The 24,036-nt window shown below is 58.0% G+C and overlaps 1 protein-coding gene across 3 annotated transcripts in view; it reads right to left on the minus strand.

The window, feature by feature from the left end:
* Positions 1 to 24,036, minus strand: part of TRAPPC10 (trafficking protein particle complex subunit 10) — a 48,055-nt gene that overhangs the window by 21,351 nt on the left and 2,668 nt on the right. The window contains exons 2-5 of one of the 3 annotated variants that reach the window (XM_004594086.2): positions 12,849 to 12,930; positions 10,577 to 10,712; positions 4,684 to 4,880; positions 1,174 to 1,369 (exon numbers count right to left, since the gene is read on the minus strand). In XM_004594086.2, the coding sequence (XP_004594143.2) occupies positions 1,174 to 1,369; positions 4,684 to 4,880; positions 10,577 to 10,712; positions 12,849 to 12,930 (611 nt within the window). Of the gene's footprint in view, positions 1 to 1,173; positions 1,370 to 4,683; positions 4,881 to 10,576; positions 10,713 to 12,848; positions 12,931 to 24,036 lie in introns of those variants that run through there. The other 2 variants (XM_058661562.1, XM_058661563.1) reach the window with 2 other exon arrangements.

Consider the following 24,036-nt stretch of genomic DNA (forward strand, 5'->3'; position numbering starts at 1 on the left):
CTGTCCACTGGGGCCTCTGGCCACCCCCTCCTGGCCAGGAGGGGCTGCCTGTCCACTGGGGCCTCTGGCCACCCCCTCCTGGCCAGGAGGGGCTGCCTGTCCACTGGGGCCTCTGGCCACCCCTCAGGGCCAACAGGGGCTGCCTGTCCACTGGGGCCTCTGGTCGTCCCCTCAGGGCCAGGAGGGGCTGCCTGTCCACTGGGGCCTCTGGTCGTCCCCTCAGGGCCAGGAGGGGCTGCCCATTGGCTCGGGCCCTCGGCCCCCCTCAGCTCCTGTGGCTCAGCAGTTCCTCTTCTGCTTTTGCTGCTCCCTAGGCTCGTGTGCGGAGGAGGTAAACCCTGCCCCTGCGGGCTCAGTCTAACCAACAGTTCACATCCACATAGACGCAGGAGTGTTACACTTGTTCCTCAGCTTGAAATCCACATCCGCCCCTGTTTGGTCTCTCCAACTGCCCCCGCCGTGGCCCTCAGGGGCTCCTCCGTGCCGGGCTGCGCTGCCCGTGGCGCCACGCCTTCAACATGTGGCTCCGGCCCAAGGCCCGCAGTCCACCTCTTCTGTCATCAGAGAACGGAGCTCAGACACCAACCAGCACCAGGTCTGCTCCCAGGGCACGTGCGCTAACCCTCCCACACAGCTGCCCTGCTCCATCCATCTGCGGATCCAAGATGCCCCCCAGCAGGCCACCCTCCCAGGCCCTGCAGACATGAGCCTCCAAACAGACGAAGCGGCTCCCCGTCCAGGGGCCTCGTGGGATGACAACGCAGCAACACCCAAACGTGCCAGCTGTGCTTTTCCCACCAGAGCAAGGGGGCAGGAGCCACGCAGCCCGAGTGGCACCCCACGCCATGTCCGTCACAACCCTTCATGCACCAAGAAAGAGCCGACTGCAAACTCCACACTGAAAGCCTAGACAGCTCCCTAAGCTACGGCTTCATGCCACTTGACGCTGAAGCTCGAGCTGACAGGGCCCAGGCACACAGGTCGGCACAGCGCCCGTGGGGCCTCTGCAGTCCAAGGGGCACAGCCCAGGGCCCGCGGGGGGCACGCAGGTGGGAGCTCTCCACCTCCGACCACTCCCTCGTTGGCTGTTAGGGGCTACACCTGCTGCAACGGTCCTATTTAGAAGGGAGGGATGGGTGGAGCGGGCGTCCAGCCCTCGGCCGCGCCAGGTACCTGAACCATGAAATATTCACAAAAGCTCCAGCCAGGCTCGGTCCTCTTCTCCCTCAAGGTCCTCATGTCATCCTCAAACTTGCCTAGGTTTTTGGTAAAAGACATAAGAAGCAACGTCCTGAGTTTGGTCAAGAAGGCATTCCAGGATTCCTGAGTGCGGGAGGAGTCCTTCAGGGGGTCGGAGAGCACAACACACCTGCGAAGACAAAAGGGCACACCTGGAAAGACCTGGCAGGTGCAGCCCCACTGCAGGCTGCAAGCCCCGGATGGCCCCGCAGCCCTCCGTGCCACGCGCGAGCACAGCCCCACCACAGGCCACAGTGCCATGAACCCCAGACAGCTCCGTGGCCTTCCGTGCCACGTGGGAGCACAGCCCCACCACAGGCCGTGGGCCACGAGCCTCGAACGGCCACACAGCCCTCCGTGCCACGCGGGAGCAGTCACACCACAGGCCGTGGGCCATGAGCCTCGAACGGCCACACAGCCCTCCATGCCACGCGGGAACAGTCACACCACAGGCCGTGGGCCACGAGCCTCGAACGGCCACACAGCCCTCCGTGGCACGCGGGAATGGCGCCACAAGCTCCCTTCTACACCTGGGACAAGTCTGGGCCTAGCTGCTGGTGCAGGGCCTGCCACGGCCAGCCTGTGCTCGCCCAGCACAGCCAGCAGACACAGCCTCTTCCAGGGCACATTCGGGAGCTCCCCCACACCGACTGCTGGCCAGACACGGAGCTCCTGTGCACCTGCAGGGCCGACCCCGTCCTGTGACCGGGCACCCCTCAGGCAGACACGACATACGTGTGGCGGTCTCTGTCCTTCATCCCTCACCCCGCACTGCTCCCAGGTGCCCATCACCTCACTGGAGTCCTTCAGATATTCATGGACGTGTATGAGACAGCCAGCGAGGGCGAGGGCAGGCTCCACCAGGCCCCACAGCCACTCACAGGCCCCGACACCACGAGCCCCAGGCCAGAGGTTCTGCCAGGCCCTGGGCCTGCATTGGCACAAAAGCATGAGAAAATCATACAGAGCTTTGGGTCAACTTTCCTTTCTAAAGAAAAATAATCAAGGATATGCAAAAGCACTGGAGTGGAAAAATGTTCTTACTGTTCTTTGTAACAATAAGCAAGCAATAACCTGTAAGCCCAGCAGAAACTGTATAAATAACCTAGCAGGAGCTGGCATTGTGGCACTGTGGCTTCAGCCACCACTTTCGACACAACATAACCAATCTGTCCCAGCCACTCTGCTCCTGACACAGCTGCCTGTGGGGGTCGGGAGAGGTGAGACCAGGGGCTCCGCCCCACGGTGAGAAACCAGGACAGAGTTCCTGGCTCCTGGCTGGGAAAGTCATCTGGGGCATGACCAGTGGATGAAGATCTCTGTCTCCTTCTCTCATGCTCTGCTTTTCGAACAAGTAAACAAAAAAATCTTTTAAAAACAATACCTGCGCTATATCACTACGGAAACTTACACACTCACAAGAACAGTGAAACATCTCTGTTCTTGGAGGATGTTTACACTGCAGCCCGTGAAGAACACACAGAGCATGACACCACCTGAATTGCAGGGGTGTGTGTGTGTGTGTAGGTGTGTGAGTGTGTGTAGGTGTGTGTGAGTGTAGGTGTGTGTAGTTGTGTGTATGTGTAGGGGTGTGTGTAAGTGTAGGTGCGTATGTGTAGGTTGTGTGTTGAGTGTAGGGGTGTGTAGGGTGTGTATGTGGGTATGTGTGTGTGAGTGTAGGTGTGTAGGTGTGTGTTAATGTGTGTATGTGTGTGTCGGTGTGTGTATGTATGTGTATGTGTGTGTGAGCATAGGTGTGCGTGTGTAGGTGTGTGTGAGCATAGGTGTGTGTACGTGTGTGTGTACATGTGTGTCGGTGTATTGTGTAGGTGTGTATATGTGTATGTGCAGGGGTGTGTGTGTGAGTGTAGGTGTGTGTGTGTGTGTGTGTAGGTTGTGTGTTGAGTAGGGGTGTGTAGGTGTGTGTTCATGTGTGTATGTATGTGTAGGTTGTGTGAGTATAGGTGTGTGTAGGGGTGTGTACAGGTGTTTATGTATGTGTAGGTGTGTCAGTGTATTGTGTAGGTGTGTACATGTGTATACGTAGGGGGGTGTGTATGTGTGTAGGTGTGTATAGATGTCTGTCAGTGTATTGTGTAGGTGTGTAGGTGTGTGTGCAGGGGTGTGTGTGTGAGTGTAGGTGTGTGTGCCCGTGCTGAAGGATACACCCCCAAGCACTGAGTCTTGCTCATTTCTTTTTGCTCATTTCCTCTTGGTAATTCCATGCTGATATGTAGGGTAGTCCAAGGAGCAACACAAGCCCCGCGGGGTGACGATGTCCGTACAGTCACGGGGAGGCCACGTGCCGGCAATGACACGCTGCTCACCGAGAAACACAGAACTGGATCCTGCCATCGATGCTTCAAACGCCGGTGTGGCTCGGGGACCTGGGATGCCATCGGCAGCAGCCTCCCATCCCCAGGGCTGACGCGGTCGGGCTGCCGGGAGCCGGCCTCTCCCCTTGTCTCTCCACTTTCCCCAGACATGGGAAGGGAAATGTGGAGACTGGAGGCAGTTACCTCATCCACTCGCCCCGCTCCTTGACCCTCCCTGCCCTAATGCTTCATCCACACGGGCATGCATCCTTCTTAACTACGCAAACATCATCAAAAATAAAATAAATTTACTGTAAAGAATTTAAACTCCCTAAGTGCAGAAATGAATAGATCAATCTTTAAAATTTAGGGGGAAAAAAACCAGATGGAGAACAGGCAGTCTGAGAGGAAACAGCAGTCGGCATCATTAGCCTACTGAAGATGAAATATTAAACGTTTAGACGTTAAATGTTCTGCATTAAAAAGCCATTAAGAAGCAACTTAGGCCAAAACATGCTTTTAACATAGAGCCAAAAATAACCAGCAGGCACTGAGGGGACACCGTCACCACTCAGACACTCGGTTCTACCACGAGCCGCCACCCGCTTCACTCAGCAGAAACCCAGCCAGACGCGAGAGGGCCGCCTGGGGCCTGGGCCGTGCCCCCAGGCACGGGGCACCTGCACCCTGCCCACCAGAGAGAACACGGACTGGGCTGGACCAACGGCTCCAGGATGAAGGGAACGGTCGGGGGTGTCTCCCCAAGTCCCGGCTGTGGGGAGCTAAGCCAAGCTGTAAGCTCAAGTCATGCACCAAACACAGGACATCACCCGTGCCCCGCGCTGCGTGGACGTGGGGGAGCAGCCCACTGAGCTGTCCTCCAAGGGTTCCTTTTGTGGCCACTTGGGAAGTGAATCAATGGACAGAAGTTCTTCCTGTCTATACTCCTCTCTGTATATATGACTTTCCAACAAAAATCAAATAAATCTAAAAAAACAAAAAAATGAAGCCAGTTGACAGTTCCTGCCCAAAAATGGGGGCCAGGCGAACGAGCACGACAGCTCAGTGCCAACCGTCCCCACCAGGCCCCCAGCCCCTGCTCCCCAGGCATCCCCAAAGGCGCACCTACCTGTCACTCTGCTTATTACAAAAATCGTTTCTTATTTTGTCCACAATGGAAGTGCGGGGCAGGATGTTGGTTTTGTTTTTTTTCTTGGCATCGTTTTCCACTACCACTATGAGCCAGTCCACAGAGCCATGAGCCTTCAGGATGCTCTGCCACTTGCTAAGCCCATCCTTCACGGTGGCTTTATACACTTCAGTGTCCTAAAAACAAACAAGTCACAGTGAAACTGAGTTGGTCCACGCCGCCAGTTCACAGATAAATCCTGTCTAGTCCCACAGTGGCCACAGTGGCCAGCCACCGTCCACCACCACCACCCCTGTGGGCCCTACCTAGAGAATTTGCCAGATGCAGGTAGGGAAGGGCACCATCGCCTGGCCACAGGATGGGCCACAAAGCTGGAGCTCTGTTGCCCACGGCCACCACAAGGTGGGTCACAATCTTCCCTTTACAGCTGCCGTGGCCAGACTCGACCGTCCTGGCAGCTGCCACCCGGCTCTTGGCTCTACGAGCCTCACAGGCCCTGCAGGCCATACCAAGGCAAGCATACCACGGAAAGCAGGCTGTCTCGGCCTTCCTGCAGACCGCCCTACGCCCATCAGTAGGGATGTGTCCCAACCCAGAGTGCCGGGTTCGATACCCAGCTCCGGCTCCTGAGCCCTGTCTCCACGGGACACAGACGCTGGAGAGCACAGGGCACATACCTGACCCCGCCTCCCTCATGGGGGACGCAGACTGCTCTGTGGCTCCTGGCTCCACTACCGGCCCGTGCTGCAAGCAGGCCAGCAGATGGGAGATCTCTCTCTCTCATTCCAGCTGCCACTCTGATTTTTAAAAACAATGTACTGCATAAAACCAAACTATGCTAGATGTGGGATTTCAGTACCACCAGCTGGGAAGAAGACATGCGAGCTCCGGGGTCTCCTGGCACCCACACCATGGACACCAAGCTCAGAACGTTCAAGCCTCAAGGTAGAAACAGTGCAGGACGCGCCCAGAACCTGCCAGCCTCGTCTTGGGCACTCCACAGCTCTCTGCTGCGCAGACACACTATGTAAACGCTCGCCAGCTCTCCGCGGCGGAGAGTCACGCGGCAGTGGCTTCCTGTCCTACACAGGCACCACCTGCCATGAAGAAGGTTTCGTTCTGCGCAGTGTCACACCTGCACGCGCCAGCAATGCAGCCACTCGAGGAAGCCATGCAAGAGTTAGGGCAACACTACACACCCCAACATAGCCATGGACACAGCACGACAGAGGCTTAGTTCTAAATCTAAAACCCTAAATATATTTTTTAAAGATTTTATTTTTATTTTAAAGTCAGACACACACAGAGAAGAAGAGACAGAGAGGAAGATCTTCTGTTGATTCACTTCCCAAGTGGCTGCAACAGCCAGAGCTGAGCCAATCTGAAGCTAGGAGCCCAGATCCTCTTCAGGGTCTCCCACATGGGTACAGGGTCCCAAGGCTTTGGGCTGTCCTCAACTGCTTTCCCAGGCCACAGCAGGGAGCTGGATGGGAAGTGGAGCAGCCGGGATTAGAACTGACGCTCATATGAGATCCAGGTGAGTGCAAGGCGAGGACAGACCTTAACTGCTAGGCTACCGTGTTGGGCCCTTAAACCCTAAATTAATTAGCAACCGACTTGAAAATCTTTTTTTTTCTTTTAAAGATTTATTTATTTTATTACAAAGTCAGATATACAGAGAGGAGGAGAGACAGAGAGGCAGATCTTCCGTCCGATGATTCACTCCCCAAGTGAGCCGCAATGGCCGGTGCTGCGCCGATCCGAAGCCGGGAACCAGGAACCTCTTCCAGGTCTCCCACGCGGGTGCAGGGTCCCAAGGCTTTGGGCCGTCCTCAACTGCCTTCCCAGGCCACAAGCAGGGAGCTGGATGGGAAGTGGAGCAGCCGGGATTAGAACCTGCGCCCATATGGGATCCCGGGGCTTTCAAGGCGAGGACTTTAGCTGCTAGGCCACGCAGCCGGGAAAAATCTTTTCCTTAAATAAATAAGACTTGTTTTTTTTTTAAAAAAACACTCCCTATTAGAATATAATTTTTAAAAAGATTTCATGCGGAGTTAGTGAGAGAGGGACAGATAAGCAGAGGTGTACCTGGTGCTGGTTCGCAGCCCGGCTGCCACCTCAGCAGGGCCAGGCAGGCCGAGCGTCCTGCTCTCCCACACATGGCGCAGGGCCGGGCGCTCAGGCCGGCTTAGCCGCTTCCCTGCTCCGTCAGCAGAGCTGGACTGGAATGCAAGGGCTGGCACACCAAGCACCACCCCCGCAGCATGCTGGCATCCCCGGCTACACCGCGTCAGCCCCACAGAACCTGATTTTTAGGAGAAAAATCTCATTCATAATGGCCAAAAAAACAAACCTAACAACTAAAATGTCAAACTTTCATGAAAAGCACTAGGACACGTGACAGGAGTCCGTACCACAGCAACAAGGATGGAGAAACAAAACGGATCCAGTGTGAGAAAGCTCAGGAATATGAAAGTTCAATGACCGCAGCTCGGTCAGTAGCCCCCTGAGGACAGTCCCTTACAGGACGCTCCGGCTCGCTCCTCCTTGGGTGACAGGCCACTCCACGCTGCAGCGGTCTGGACCTCTACCCTGGCTGGTGGCCGGTGGGACACACTCAGGGACACCCCAGGCTGGCCCGGGCTGGCCTCATACCCCGCCTGACTCCCGCCCAGCACAGCCGTTGCAGTGCAAGCACAGGGAGTCCAGACTCCATCTACAAACGACTCCACCTACAAGCCCAGGTTCCCCTCCCCCTCACCGGAGGCCTGCCAGCCAACACGCACCCGGAGGAAGGGGACCCAGCCACCCACAAGGGAAAGCCACTCTAGAGATGAGCAGCCACATGGGGACACGAGGACAGCCAACCCCAGAAAACATGCACGGAACAGGTGCGTCAGCCAGGGGCTGTTTGAACAAGACAGAGAGAAACACATCAATGTTGCCTACAGTCTGATCCACGCAGGACAGACAGGGCGTAACCGGAACTGAAATGTCCAGCATTGGGTGCACACAGTTTAAAAATAAAGGCCACCAGGCCCAGAGTGATAGCCTAGTGGCTAAACCTTCCTCTTGCATGTGCTAGGAGCCCATGTGGGCACCAGTTCCTGTCCCGGCAGCTCCACTTCCCATCCAGCTCCCTGCTTGGGAAAGCAGTAGAGGATGGCCCAAAGCCTTGGGACCCTGAGTGCACTTGCTCACTCACTATCTCTCTCTCTCTCTCTCTCTTTCCACCCCCTCTGTTTCCCCCTCCCTATTTTGCCTTTCAAATAAATAAATGATCTATAAAACAATCAGAATGGTTATGAATATCTTTGTAATGGATAATGCACCAACCACATTGGGAAAACAGAGATGCGCGCAGACAGACAACGAGCGGGAGCTCACAGCACCTTCATCACTGCAGACAGAACATTCCACAACAAAAGCACATCGATGACATACAGCAACCGCTAAGAAAGCTTCCGGCCCGGCTCCCACACAGCCGTCAGACACGGCCGACTCCACAAGCAGGACATCCCCGGAGCCGGCGGGGGCTGGAGGCCCATAAAGCAGAAATACGTCGGACTACACCTGTTCATCACAACCCAGTAACATCAGAAAATAATAAGTAAAAACAAACTTTCTAGAAACTAAAAAATTCAGTTAGATGACTACTGGATAAAAGGAAAAATACAAACAAAACAACAGTTTCTTAAAAAACAATGGCGGAACAGTAGGTACTGTTTCAGCCTCAGATACAAACCAGAAGGAGATTTGTTAACTCGAAGATTTAAGAATGAAAATAAGTAGACTCCAAGCTAGGAAAAAAAAAAAAAAAAAACACAGAAAAACAAAATAGATCATCAGGAAAAAAAAATCAAGTGAAAACAGAAATGAATGAGGTTGAAGAGGGACTAACAGATAAAACTAGATTAACAGGTAAACAGCCCGGCACTCCACACAAACCCACAAGCCACCAGTTCATTCAGGCAGAAAGCCCAACACTCAGCCTCCCTGAATGCTGACTTCTCGCCTGAGACGCAGAGAGCAGGCAAGCTCCCATCCCCTCCAGGGCTCAGGGGGCTGGGCCGGGCTGGCCGGTGTCCACCCAGAGGGGCAGGTGCTCATCCCCCAAGCCATCGGCCTTGTCCCCGGGGTCTGCACTGGCTGCAGCTGGGGCCAGGTTCCAACCTCAGGCTCACCCTGCGGCCTCGGGCAGCCGGCCTGGCATCCACACACTAGCAAAACGCCCAGCCTGCACGTTCTTTTTCTCATTTCCTAATTGCTTTGTTTCAGAAACGGAGATCTGCAAGCCTACTCCTCAGGCGCGGTGGCTACGCGGTGGGAGCCTAGAGCAGGGTCCACCCCACGCAGAGGCGGGCGCCCATCCCGAGCCAGCTCTGTGTCTCCTGGAGCCTACAGTAACAGGACCACAGTCAGGCACCAAGCTCAGGAACCTAACTAGGCTAAACACCTGCTCTGCATAACACACCTTAGAAATGAAAAAACAGGGCCCAGCGCAATAGTGTAGTGGTTAAAGTCCTCGCCTTGCACATGCCAGAATTCCATATGGGCACCGGTTCTAATACCAGCAACCCTGCTTCCCATCCAGCTCCCTTCTTGTGGCCTGGGAATGCAGTCAAGGACGACCCAAAGCCTTGGGACCCTGCACCCATGTGGGAGACCAGGAAGAGGCTCCTGGTTCCTGGCTTCGGATTGGCTCAGCAACAGTCGTTGCGCTCACTTGGGGAGTGAATCATCAGACAGAAGATGTTCCTCTCTATCTCTCCTCCTTTCTGTATATCTGACTTTCCAATAAAAATAAATAAATCTTTTTTTTTAAAAAAAAAAAAAGAAAAGAAATGAGAAAACATCACTTTGTAAACCTCAATGAAAATAGATTTTAAAACTCAAGAGAGCTGAGAGCGATGGCTCCTTGGCTAATCCTCAGCCTCCAGGCACCAGGATCCCCTAAGGGGGCTGGCTGTTGTTCAGCTGGTCACCTCCCACCCAGCTCCCTGCTGATGCCTGGGAAAGCAGTGGCGGACGGCCCAAGTCCTCGGGTCCTGGACCCGCGCGGCAGAAGCCCCTGCCTCCTCGCTTTGGGTCAGCTCAGCTTCTGCCGCGTGAGGAGTGAATCAGCACATGGAAGATTCTTCTCTGTGTCTCTCCCTCTAACTCTGCCTTTCAAATGAATCAATGACGCTTGGAGGGGAGAGGGAGGAAGCACCAGGCCACCAAAATCGTCCAACATCCAGCCCTGCACAGTAGACAGCCCCGAGGCGGCACCAGTCACTTCAGAAACACGGTGTGCTCAAAGGGCAGTGACAGGGCAGCCACCCCGAGGACCAGGGCTCGCCAGGAAATGCTGCAGGACAGGGTGGCACGCCCGAGTCAAGCACCTTCCAACGCCAGCCAGGGCAATGCGTCCGGCAGGCACTGGCCCAACATGGAGCAGTCCTCACTGACCGATAGGGCTCCTCCCTGGGGCGGGCAAGGCCCGACCACACCGACGGACAGGAGCTGGCCACGTTGGCGGGCAAGGCCTGGTCATGCGGGCAGGGAGGGGCTGGCACCTCACTGGAGGCCAACTCCAATGGGAAGTCTGGCAGGGCAGAGATGGCCTGTCAGTGCCACCAAGGACCCAGGCACCCAGAAGGCCTCCATTCCCCCAGGCCTGCTCACACGGCTGCCCGCACTGTACCCAGGACTACCCGGGGTACCCAGCACGCTGCCGGCACACACAACACCTGCTTTGAAGGCGCCACGCAAGCACTGGCCACGTGGCTTCCACCTGGGGCCATCAGGGCCTGTGCCCTGAGCCCCTACCTAGGGACAGAGTGGGCCCCAGGATGTGCCCCAGGGAGCGGCTGGCTCCGACGACACTTACGCAGCACTCGGTCCAGTAGACATGCAGGAACGGGAAGGTGAGCAGGGCCTTGTTCCCCTCCCTGGGCAGCAGCTCCTCCTTGAACTGCACGAAGCTGGACTCCAGGTGGATCATCTTGGGCGCCCGGCCATAGGACCTGCAGCGGTGCAGCGTGAGTCAGTGAGAGAGGAGCGCTCACGGCACAGCACAGCACACACAGCCGCGCGCCACACTCTCAGCACGCGGCACAAGGCCTGTGCCTCAGGTACACATGCCTCCAGCAGCCCTCGCTGCCACGCGCCCAGAGGCACTCACGCTAAGCCCCTCACGGCCACGGGGACACACAGCCACGCGCCCAGGGGCACTCACGCTAAGCCCCTCACGGCCACGGGGACACACAGCCACGCGCCCAGGGGCACTCACGCTAAGCCCCTCACGGCCACGGGGACACACAGCCACGCGCCCAGGGGCACTCACGCTAAGCCCCTCACGGCCACGGGGACACACAGCCACGCGCCCAGGGGCACTCACGCTAAGCCCCTCACGGCCACGGGGACACACAGCCACGCGCCCAGGGGCACTCACGCTAAGCCCCTCACGGCCACCGGGACACACAGCCACGCGCCCAGAGGCACTCACGCTAAGCCCTCACGGCCACGGGGACACACAGCCACGCGCCCAGGAGCACTCAGGCTAAGCAGGGCCATGACCAACGTTTGCTGCAGGAGAGGCATGTGGCCTGAGAGACAGTGAGTTCCTGAAGCAGCTGAGAAGCCCGCGTTACCCAGAGACAAACTACCCAGGCTTTGTGACACACACGTCACACCTGTTCGCCTCAGGCCAACATTTTCATTTTTAAACATTTTTGAGAGGCAGGACCTTTTCAAGGTGACAGGTGAGAAGGCGTGGCACTCGTGACCAGCTCGGTGCCTACGTGCACGGTCCCTCTGCCTGCCCCACCAGGAGCCTGTCCAGTGGACGTGCAGGCCGGCAAGGTGAGCAGGGCCTCGTCCTCCTGCCGGGCTGCAGCTCCTCCTGGAACTGCACGAAGCTGGACTCCAGGTGGACCACGGAGCATCTTGGGGCTGGCCCGCCCACTCCGCATTGGCCTGTCCAGCTCCAGGACCAGTGAGCGGCGGGCATCCTGCCTCCCAGCCCCTGCAGCCTCCCTCTGGGCATCAGATAGGGTGAACAGCCCCGAGTGGACTGTTGCTCAGCCTGTGCGTGCTGCTGCTGCAGAGCCATGGCGGGCCACCTCCCCGAGCGTGCAGCGACACACACCCGCAGCCCGTCCTCAGCCAGCTGCCAACAGCACTGGGCCTCTCGCTGCTGAGCGGCTGTCCTTCAAGCCAATTCTCCCACCTTCTACACGCTCCAGAGTCTCAGTAACTACATCCCTCACGGGACTAATCGGGGCACAGGAAGCAGACAGCCTCAGGAGTCCGGTCGGGCACGCCCAGGAAACAGTGTTAAGTTCACAAACCTAAGGCCCAAACCCACAGTCAGAAAGGAATAATGCTGGGCCCGATGCAGTAGCCTAATGAATAGGGTCCTCACTTGGATGCACCAGGATCCCATGAGTGCTATCTCATATCCCGGCAGCCCCACTTCCCACCCAGCTCCCTGCCTGTGGCCTGGGAAAGCAGTCAAGGACAGCCCAAGGCCTTGGGACCCTGTATCCACATGGGAGTCCCATAAGAAGCTCCTGGCTCCTGGCTTTGGATCAGCTGAGCCCCAGCCGTTGTGGCCGCTTGGGGAGTGTATCTGTCTCTCCTCTCTGTATATCTCCTTCTCAATAAAAATAAACAAGTCTTTTGGGTTTTTTTTAAAGATTTATTTATTTTTATTGCAAAGTCACATACACAGAGAAGAGAGACAGAGAGGAAGATCTTCCATCTGATGGTTCACGCCCCAAGCGGCCTCAATGGCTGGAGCTGAGCCAGTCTGAAGTCAGGAGCCAGGAGCCTCTTCCGGGTCTCCCATGCAGGTGCAGGGTCCCAAGGCTTTGGGCCGTCCTTCACTGCTTTCCCAGGCCACAAGCAGGGAGGTGAGTGGGAAGTGGGGCCGCCTGGATTACAACTGGTGCCCATATGGGATCCGGATGTGTGCAAGGCGAGGACTTTAGCCGCTAGGCTACCATGCTGGGACCAATATTTTCTTTTTTTTTAAATGTGTCGTTACACCCATCCCATGAGAAGACCGCCCTGCTCAAGCAGCAGGACCATACCAGAAGCAGGCTGCCATGGGCACCACACGCTCATCACGCAGACACCTGACACGCGGGTGAGCCTACCTCCTCCATTCCATCGGCTCCCTCGGAAGCTGCTGTGCCAGTGTGGGGTAAATGGAGGTAAACAAATTCTGATCTCCAGCACCTGCGGCAGGAACAAAGGGAAACCGAGTCACGGCCCTGCAGACAGACGCACAGACCCCAGGCGAAAGGCTGTGCCTTCCAGGGTTAAGATGACACCACATGTCAGCATCTGTGCCCCTGAAAGCCAGCCTCGAAACACATGCTTGACACCTGTGTGAACTGAATCCAAACAGCCCCATGAGACAGGCAGGAACCGAACCCAACATTGCCCCATGAGACGGCCCAGGAACCGAACCAACCGCACCCGATGACACGGCCCAGGAACTAAACCCAACAGCACCCCATGACACGGCCCAGGAACCGAACCCAACATTGCCCCATGAGACGGCCCAGGAACCGAACCAACCGCACCCGATGACACGGCCCAGGAACTAAACCCAACAGCACCCCATGAGACGGCCCAGGAACCGAACCAACCGCACCCGATGACACGGCCCAGGAACCAAACCCAACAGCACCCCATGACACGGCCCAGGAACCGAGCCCAACAGCACCCCATGAGACAGGCAGGAACCTGTGGCGGGGGCACCCCAGCTTCACGGTACTCCCAGCTTCTGCTCCCTGCAGCAGAAGTCTGCTAGAAAAGCTAGCAGAGAAGGGGACTTGAGGAGTGAACATGAACTTCTTGCCCAAAATGAACTCAGCCTAGGCCAGCAGAAGAGTCCTCTGTGTAGATGAGGTGTGGCCTGGCCAGCCAGCCTCCTGGGCCCTCACCACCCAGAGGCAGGCAGGGGAAGGGTGAGCAGACCCTCAACAGGACCCCCTGACCACGACAAGGGTCCCCTGACCATGCCCGGGGCCTCACGCTGGTCCCAGGTAGAGCTGGCTACTCATGCACAACCCACGAGTGTTGAGCTCCAACTAGTTCTAAACGGTAGCATGGCCCTCTCCTCCACTCACAGGAGGCGTTACATACAGACATGGCCCTCTCCTCCACTCACAGGAGGCGTTACATACAGACATGGCCCTCTCCTCCACTCACAGGAGGCGTTACATACAGACATGGCCCTCTCCTCCACTCACAGGAGGCGTTACACACAGACAGCTGAGAAGCTTCCCTCAGAGGGAGCAAAACTACAGTCCCGACTGCCTAGAGAAATCACTGGGATGTGACGTGAGCTCCGCTGGCTTCTCTAGGCTGCTACAGACCTAAAACCTGAAGCCTGGGAGGCTGCCCCATGGCTGCAGATGTGGGGGAGTCGCCCCCCAGGCAACCATGCACCTGCCTGGACATGCAGCCCGGCCGGAAGAGCTGCCTCACATTACCACAGGCCTGCCAGAGGGGACGTCAGCCACAGCCAGGCGGAGCTCAGGGCAGCCCGCAGGCTAACACCCCTGCACACACCGCCCACGGGCAGTCAAAATTATTGAGGATGGGCCCAGCACGATAGCGCAGTGGTTAAAGTCCTCACCTTGCACACACCGGGATCCCATATGGGCACCAGTTCTAATCCCTGCAGTTCCACTTCCCATCCAGCTCCCTGCTTGTGGCCTGGGAAAGCAGTCAAGGACGGCCCAAAGCCTTGGGACCCTGCACCTGCATGGGAGACCCAGAAGAGGCTCCTAGCTCCTGGCTTCGGATTGGCTCAGCTCCAGCCATTGTGGCTGCTTGGGAAGTGAACCATCAGATGGAAGATCTTCCTCTCTGTCTCTCCTCCTCTCTGTATATCCACCTTTCCAATAAAAATAAACCAACAAATAAAAATGAAAGCATTTTCAAAAAAAAAGAAAAGAAACCAGCGCGGACAGCCCCGGCAGGTCAGGCCTCGGCAGCTCTGCAGGCCGGTTCCTGCTGCCTTATGCAAAAGCCCGAGCAGTAGGATACTAAAGGCATTAGTCATCCCCACACGGAGACCCTGTCAGCCTCACCTCGTCCTGGCAGCCGGCTCCTCCCGGCTCCCTCTCTAAAGCTGCATACACTGTCCCTCCAACAACATGTCACCTAAGCGCACAGCAATCTCTCCAGAGCCAAAGGCGACATGCCGGGGCAGCGCTGTGACGGAGCCCTGTAGGCCACTGTTTGCAACACTGCCATCCGTACACTGCCCGCTGGAGTCCCGGCTTTCCCACTTCCGGTTTATTTCCTGGCTGAAGTGCCTGGGAAGCAGAAGAGGGCCCAGGTGCTTAGCCCCCCACCCCACGGGAACAGCCGGAAGCAGTCCCAGGCTCCTGGCTTGCCCCCAACCTTGCCCACCACTGCAGACCTCCAGGCAGTGAGCCAGCGGATGGGAGAATTCCTCCTCAAAGCTAGGGTTATGTGTAGAGGCTTAGGAAGCAACCTGTGAGGTCAGCTGCCCATGGGGGGGTCAGCCAGTGTCCGGCTGCCCCCGCCCAGGCTTGGAGGTACCGGCGCCCAGTGCTTCCATGTGGATCTGAGCCAGACAGTCCGGGCCCTTACAGCAGAAAGCTGTGGCCAAGGTCGCGCAGGTGGACAGGAGAGCTCAGTCAACTAACGTCTGTGAGGTGGGGCCCAGCCAGCCTGCCCGCTGTCACTCCTCAAGAAAATACGACCAAGGGAGACACCAGACACGCAGACCAGCCAAGGAAGGGCACACAGGAGCCGGCCGTGGTCCCAGGGCCCGGAACCGCGAGGAAGGTGTCAGCAGGCCAGACAGCCCTCCCCAGGGTCTCCCACGCGGGCGCAGGGTCCCAAGGCTTTGGGTCATCCTCGACTGCTTTCCCAGGCCACAGGCAGGGAGCTGGATGGGAAGTGGGGCTGCCAGGACACAAACTAGCACCCAGTACATGCCAAGGCGAGGATTGAGCCACTGGCCTATCATGCCAGGCCCTGCCCTTTGCTTTTCATTGTTCCAATTCTTACACATGCGCAGAAGCACCATGAAATGATCCCACAGAAAGTGGGAAGAGCTGGGCTGAGCATGGAGACGCAGCACCTCCCTCAGCAGCACACACCGCCATGTCATCGGCGTAACAGATCCCGGGTGTGTGCTCACACTACACGGCAACATCCTCCGTGTCTAGAACAACCTTGGTTAAGGGAAGAGATGACTTCTAACACAGCGGATCTCCACAACACCTGAGTGCTGGCGACACCTGCACTTCGCGGCCTGTCCACAAGATGGCACCTCCACCTCCCCACGGGGCAGCAGCTCATTCACAGGCCGAGACCTGCTCTGTGACCCATCAGCGGGCGCAAAGGGGGGGATGGACTGGCCCCAGTGCCCCCAGCCTCGGGTGACAGCAAACAGAGCGGGACTGTTGGCCAGGGGCAGGCTGAGCGCCCAGGTTGACTCAGGAGCCTTCACCAGCCTCGGAGTGGACAGACAAGGAGTGGACAGGGTCTTCCATGACCAGGTTCACTCCTCAGATGGCTGCACACACACACACACACACACACACACACTGCCCCCCTCCTATGCACACACACACATGCCAATCCCCCGAGTGTGCACACTCACCCTCCATCCCTGGGAGGCACAGCCTTGAGAAGGGAAGCAGGGATCGGGCAGCAGCAGCAGGACTCTTCACGCAGCCCAGGACTGGGTATCGCAACCCGGAAGCATTGCATTGCCGCTTCCCCTCTCCTGCTCGGACCCCTCTTTCAGGGGCTTCCCTGGCTGCCCTCTCCCCAGAGTACCTGTGTCTTCCAGAAGCCTCTCAGAGTGTGGCCTCCTCACGGATGGCCAAGCATTAATCAGGGGACCACACAGCAACAGGTAACAGTAACTACCCAGCCGCTCGCCTCACTGGCAGCGTGAATGCAGGCTGCACTTGGGGGACCGAGCCAATGAGAGGAAGCCCCCTTCCCCTAGGGGAGGAGCAGGCCCAGCTCCAGGCCACGGGTGCCAGCTCTCTGCACCCACAAGGGGCTGCCCAGCACATGCCACAGGCAAGAGCAAGGTGGAAGACGTGCTGGCCCTGTCTGCTCCCACGAGAAGGGACAGCGACAGCACGTCCTGCACACTCGCGGATGGAAGGAGACCAGCCCAGGCTGAGGGAGGGGCTGGGAGGCAAGGACATCCATGGTCACAGGACAGACACGACCGCTCTTCCTGAACGCTCCGCGCCTGCACTCACGGCCCACGGAGATACCTGCGCCTGATCCCGAAGTCCACACTGACACAGGGCCTGAGTGTCAGGAAAGCAGCACTCCATATCCACACACACTGGTGGCTCAGGTACGGGCAGAGGGCTGTGACAAGTGGCTGCAAGCTACAGCCACCTCACTGCTCACTCCTGCTGGCAAACAGCCCGATGCCATGAGAACGACGCACAAACGCTGTGAGGGCGAGTGATGAACGAGACCTGTTAGTTACTCGTTTCACCTGAAAGTCAGCAGACACTGATCTTCCATCCTGCAAATACTGAGCATGTGCAAAGCCAGGAGCCAGGCGCTTCCTGCAGCTCTCCCAGGGGTGCAGGGCCCAAGCACTTGGGCCATCCTCCGCTGCCTCCCAGGTCGTCAGCAGGGGGCTGGGTCGGAAGTACAGCAGCCGGGACGTGAACCGGTGCCCACACGCGATGCCAGACCTGCAGGCGGAGGATGAGTCTGACAGGCCACCACTGCACAGGCCCCACAAATGGTTTGAAGCCGAGTTCTCAAGTTCTGGGACACAGCTCGTAGTGCCCAGGGTGCATGTGTGCCCAGCAGCGGGCCCCCTGCTCAGCAACTGCCTGTTCCCAGGAGCGGCTTGAGGACTCTGCTCGAATGCCACCTTCCCACACACTGCGTGGACACAGGCTGTCCGTATGCTAGGCAGGACACAGGGCAGCACAGAGCCCCGTAAGCTGCACGAGCTGGCACTTCCACGCCCGGTAGCCAGCACTCCTGGGACCAGTGTGCGCTGCACGATGCGGGCAGGGAGCACGCACACGAAGCCCGGCATGCCAAGCCACAGGAGCCTGAGGAAGACACCCGCACCTCGGCAGACACAGGAACGGCAGAGGGCACACAACGACAGCAGACAGCCGCACGGGAGCACACCTGGAGGTTAGAAGCTGACCGGGCCCTCATCCTGCACGCGCCCAAGAGCCCATACAGGCACCAGTTTGTGTCCCGCCAGACTCGCTTCCCACCCAGCTCCCTGCTTGTGGCCTGGGAAAGCAGTCAAGGATGGCTTAAATCCTTGGGACCCTGCGCCCGCGTGGGAGACATGAAAGAAGCTCTGGACTCCTGGCTTCAGATCAGCTCAGCTCCGGCTGTTGCAGCCACTTGGAGAGTGAATCAGCAGATGGAAGATCTTCCTGTCTCTCCTCCTCTCCACATATCTGACTGTCCACTAAAAATAAGTTTTCTCAAAAAAAAAGAAACAGCAGCTAACTGACTGCCATGGGAGAGGCCAGGAGGCAAGTACAGCAAACACCTGCAGGGCAGGCTACAGCCCATGGCCACACACCAGAGCCGTAAAGACCAGCGCCCAAGACTGCCTGTGCTGGGGTCACACGGGGACATGCTTCCCTTCCTCTTCACTTACTGTTATTTTTTAAAAACACTAATTTAACAGAAAGAGATCCTACCCACGGGCTCACTCTCCGAGCGGCAGTAACAGCCATGCTGGCCTCCCATGTGGGCGACAGAGGGCCCTGTGTCCCGCCAAGGGTGAGAAGCCGGCCCCTTGTGCCAACCTCCAAGGATGAGTGTGACAACATAACCCTCAGGCCATGGGGAGCGCAGGCCGCTGGGGACTGGGGGCCACGCGGCAGAGTAGTGGCACCCGCCACGCACGCCCTGCCAAGGCACTCACTCCCACGCACACACCACACAGCCGGGCACCTTCAGAGCCTGCACAGGCGACCGTGCTCGCTACGAGGACCTCATGGGCTGCGGCTAAGCCCAGGACCTCGAGCCACAGCCCTCCTGGCCCAGCAAGGCCCAAAGCCAAGGACACGTGGACGTCCTCAGAGGAATGGGGAGAATGCAGGGGCCACAAGAGGCCGAGACTGGGGCCACGGCGCTGACTACAGAAGTGCCCACGAGGCTGAGGGTCCCCCGACGGGCGTACAGGCCCAGGATGCCTGTCTGCTGTTCTCAAACACCCAGGCTGTGAGTTTGTCACAGCAAGTGTGGCATCAAACACAGAAATGAGGGTCGCCCCTTTCCCCTCTGACACAGGAGGAAAAAAAGAAACATTGTGAAATATTTATCTCGCCTGCCTGCGCTGCTCATCTCCCCACCGCTCCATCCCCATCCGGCTCCCTAATGCACCTGGGACAGGAGGCCACGGCCCAAGTCCCAGATCCCTGCATCCACACGGGAGGCCCAGAGTCCAAGCCCCTGGCTCCGGCCTGGTCAGGGCTTGCCTACTGTGGTCATCTGGGGAGTGAACTACTGGGTGGGAGAGCTCACTCTCACCCACTCTCAAGACCACTCTGTCTCTCCCTAAAAATAAATCTCTTTAAAATGGGGGCCCGGCGGCGTGGCCTATCGGCTAAAGTCCTCGCCTTGAATGCCTCGGGATCCCATATGGGCGCCGGTTCTAATACTGGCAGCCCCGCTTCCCATCCAGCTTCCTGCTTGAGACCTGGGGAAGCACTTGAGGGTGGCTCAAAGCCTTGGGACCCTGCACCCGCATGGGAGACCCGGAAGAGCTCCTGGTTCCTGGCTTCGGATTGGCTCAGCTCCGGCCATTGTGGTTGCTTGGGGAGTGAACCATCAGATGGAAGATCTTCCTCTCTCTCTCTCCTCTCTGTATATCTGCCTTTCCAATAAAAATAAATAAAATCTTTAAAAAAGAAAAAGGCAAAAATATGAGCTGGGTCAGAGCAATCACTGGCACACGCGAGATCTGTAGTGGGAACAGGCCTAGTTGGGGAGCCAAGGGGACGCATGGCTGGTTGTGATTCCCACTGGTGAATGCAAAGGCCAGAGTCAGGGCTGCTGGCTAGTTTGGAAATGGCTGCAGTGTCCTTCGGCACAAGTGTGGACGGGGTCTGGGGCGTGCAAGACTCCAGCACCCACCGGCGCTTGTGAGAACCAGGGTAGCGGTAGGACAAGCTAGGCTAGGTCTCTGTCCCCGCTGAGCCAGGCGTGAGCTGTGTCTGGGTGTGGCCCAGGCTTGGCTGGGCTGTAACACCCAACAGCAAAAACCAGAACTAGGGCCCGGTGGCGTGGCCTAGCAGCTAGAGTCCTCGCCTTGAACGCCCCAGGATCCCATATGGGCGCCGGTTCTAATCCCAACTGCTCCACTTCCCATCCAGCTTCCTGCTTGTGGCCTGGGAAGGCAGTCAAGGACAGCCCAATGCATTGGGACCCTGCACCCGCGTGGGAGACCTGGAAGAGGTTCCAGGTTCCCGGCATAGGATCGGCGCAGCACCAGCCATTGCGGCTCACTTGGGGAGTGAATCATCAGATGGAAGATCTTCCTCTCTTTCTCTCCTCCTCTCTGTATATCTGACTGTAATAAAATGAATAAATCTTTAAAAAAAAAAAACAGAACTAGTGAAGGCCAGTCAGGAAAGGCCACTGTGCCTGCTAGGGCAAGAGATGGACTACGCAGGGCTGGCCATGGACCCAGCGACGGGTACAGGAGCTGGCACTGGTTCTGAGGGAGGAGCTTGAGGAACTCTCTGTCGGGACGCAGTCCCTGCAGCCCAGCCCATGGGATGGTACCCAGCAGCAGGCACTTGGGGCAGGATAGGGGTGAACCAGGCCAGGGCACTTCATACCACTCACTGGCAAATCCGAGTGCCAGAATGGAGTGTGGGTTGGGCCAGGTTCGGCTGCAACACAACCCAGTTCACACAAGCGGCGGGGGGGGGGGGTGGGGGTGGCGGCTGGGCTAAGCTAGGCTGTAGCCCCCACCAGGAGGAGCTGGAACTGCGGGTGGGCCGGGCCCGCACAGACTACAGCACCCACTGACAAATGCCTAGGTGAGGTGGGCCATCCAGACTGGGCCGCAGCACCCAACCAGCACACGAGACCTGGGGGGGAGGGAGCAAAGCTGGTAGGGGGGCTGCAAGGAGTTCTCCAGCGGGACCACTACTCCCACTGAAGAGCATGAGTTGGGATGGAGCAGACCAGGCCGGGCAAGGTTACAACACCTGCTGCCCTCATGTGGGCTGGATGACTGCTCCTACTGGTGCAAACATCAGTCAGAGTGGGTGAGGGTTGGTTGGGCTTTGCCGCAGCATCAGCTGGCACATGCTGGCACAGGGGGGCAGTTCTGCCAAGTTAAACTGCAGAACCACCTGGAGAGTGCCAGATCCAGGAGTAGGAGTGGGCCCAGTAGGGAAACAGTGGGCACCTCCCTCTTGGGTTGCCATGCCACTGGTGAACACGAGAACCAGGACTGGGGCAGGCATGGCCAGACAGAGTGTGACACCTGTTGGCAGGTGTGTGGGCTGGACAGTGGGGCTGGTTGGACTGAACTGGGCTTCAATGCCCATTGACATGTATGAGAGCTGAATGGGATGTGGGACAGACTGGACCAGTCTGCTGCACATACTGGCAGGCACAGGAACCAGGGCAGGGGGCAGGCCTGGTGGGAGTTACTGCAGGTTGCTCCAACTAGGCAGCCGCTCCTACTGGCGTATGTGAAGGCCAAGTGTGTCATGCGCAGGCTCAGGCTGGGCTGCAGCACCCATTGGTTTCTGCAGAAGACAGGGCTGGAGACAGAACTGACCCAGCAACTGCAACCACCAGTGTGTGCATTAGCCGATTGGAGTGACAGACCGTGCCAGACACTGTACTGGCAAATGCACACAAAAATCAGGTCTGGGATCACCTCAAATGAGATTGCTTTGGGGATCCCCCCAACTGAACCGCTGGACTCAGAACCCAAACCATGGAGAGAATTGCAGATTCCACGGTCTGTGGAGTGCATGTGTCAGAGCCAGGCCTCCTCGGTGGCTCAGACGGCGCAGTGGACAGCGTATCCAGAAGCACATGGAAGATATGGCAGCCCATCAGAACCTGCAGAGGACACCTGGTACCATGAAAGGATGGAGGACAGAACAAATCAAACAACTACCCCAGCCAAGTGTTGCCAGTGAATATCTGGGCAAACGAAGACTATAAGGTGGACTGTGTCAGCCAGTGGATTCTGGAGAGATTTCATCGCGCTTGGAGTGGCGAGATTGGCAGCAATTAGAACTGTTGGACTGTCCAAACCACCTGAGCAGGAGCCTCGGAGCATGCCCCACGCTGGGGACCTGGGGTGGGTGACTGTCCTCCATCCCAAGGTGCGACGCCCCACGCTGGAGACCCGGGGTAGTGGTGGGTGACTGTCCCCAATCCCAGGGTGCGACGCCCCACGCTGGGGACCCGGGGTAGTGGTGGGTGACTGTCCTCCATTCCAGGGTGCGACGTCCCACGCTGGGGACCCGGGGTAGTGGTGGGTGACTGTCCTCCATCCCAGGGTGCGACGCCCCACACTGGAGACCCGGGGAGGTGGTGGATGACTGTCCCCAATCCCAGGGTGCGACGCCCCACGCTGGGGACCCGGGGTAGTGGTGGGTGACTGTCCCCAATCCCAGGGTGCGACGCCCCACGCTGGGGACCCGGGGTAGTGGTGGGTGACTGTCCTCCATCCCAGGGTGCGACGCCCCACGCTGGGGACCCGGGGTAGTGGTGGGTGACTGTCCCCAATCCCAGGGTGTGACGTCCCACGCTGGGGACCCGGGGTAGTGGTGGATGACTGTCCTCCATCCCAAGGTGCAACGCCCCACACTGGGGACCCGGGGTAGTGGTGGGTGACTGTCCTCCATCCCAGGGTGCGACGCCCCACACTGGGGACCCGGGGTAGTGGTGGGTGACTGTCCTCCATCCCAGGGTGCGACGCCCCAAGCTGGGGACCCGGGGTAGTGGTGGATGACTGTCCCCAATCCCAGGGTGCGAGGTGTTTGGGAGCCTGGTGTGGCTTCTCTCGTCTCCCCCCTTCCACCAGATACAGGAAGGAAAAGCAGACTGTGGAAATGGTGATCTCACCCCCTTCCTGTAGCCCTCGACCCTGATCACCCTAATCAACTATGTACAAATCATCAAAAACAAAATAAAAATCAGAGCCTGGCACGGTGGCCTAGTGGTTAAAGTCCTCGCCTTGAACATGCCAGGATCCCACATGGAAGCCAGTTCTAATCCCAACTGCTCCACTTCCCATCCAGCTCCCTGCTTGTGGCCTGGGAAAGCAGGCGTGGATGGCCCAAAGCCTTGAGACCCTGCACCTGCGTGGGAGACTTGGAGGAGGTTCCTGGCTCCTGGCTTCGGATCGGCGCAGCACCAGCTGCTGTGGTCACTTGGGGAGTGAATAATCGCATGGAAGATCTTCCTCTCTGTCTCTCCTCCTCTCTGTATATCTGACTTAGTAATAAAAATTTTAAAAAAATAAATCTTTTAAAAAATTAATGGGAAAAAATACAATGTGCTAATCCAAACACCTTCTGCACACTTTGTTGGCTCTGCTCTACGAAGGCCTCTGCAGGCAGATGCATGAGCAACAGCTCCAATCACTGCAGGCAGCTTCAGAATCCCACCAGAGCAGACACTAAACCAACTTCCACAGCTCCGAGAGCACCAGGAGCTTCCACGCACCACGCCAAGGCGCCTCTCTCGAGGACCCTCAGCAGACCACCAAGCTTCAAACACAGCAGTTACAAAACAACATTAACGGAAGACTGGGAGAAAATGAAGCCGCACATCAGATCAGGGACACACAGACCACAGGAGCCACTCTATCCTCAACAAGAACCCAGTCCGCAGCCAGGCACGGCCTGAAGGACCCCCTCACGCAGAAACACACAAGCGCCTCAGAGCCACGTGCACAGCGGAGCCACCTGAGGCCAGGAGCCGGCGTCACCTCCAACGCCCCGCACGGCTGGCACGCGACAAGGCCGGCGCCTTCAGGCAGCCACTGCGGAGGGCAATGGAGGGCCACCACGGAGCCCAAGCCCCTCATGACCTGCCACACCCATCCCTGTGTTGCCAGGAAACACAGCAACGCATCCACACGAAGACACTGAGGGGGAACCACGCAACGTCCACCGACAGGGGCCACAGCTCTGCTGGGCAACGAGGCGCTGCTGCGAGCAGTCACCGGCCCTGCCACCTCTGACGAGGGCAGGGAGCCAGGAGGAAGGAGCGGCCGGGGAGGCTCCCACAAGCCTGCAGGCCGCTGCCCCACGAGACCGTGACGGTGGGAACCCAAGTGGC

Source organism: Ochotona princeps, chromosome 3 (genome assembly GCF_030435755.1).
Source record: "Ochotona princeps isolate mOchPri1 chromosome 3, mOchPri1.hap1, whole genome shotgun sequence".
Taxonomy (NCBI): Eukaryota; Metazoa; Chordata; class Mammalia; order Lagomorpha; family Ochotonidae; genus Ochotona; species Ochotona princeps.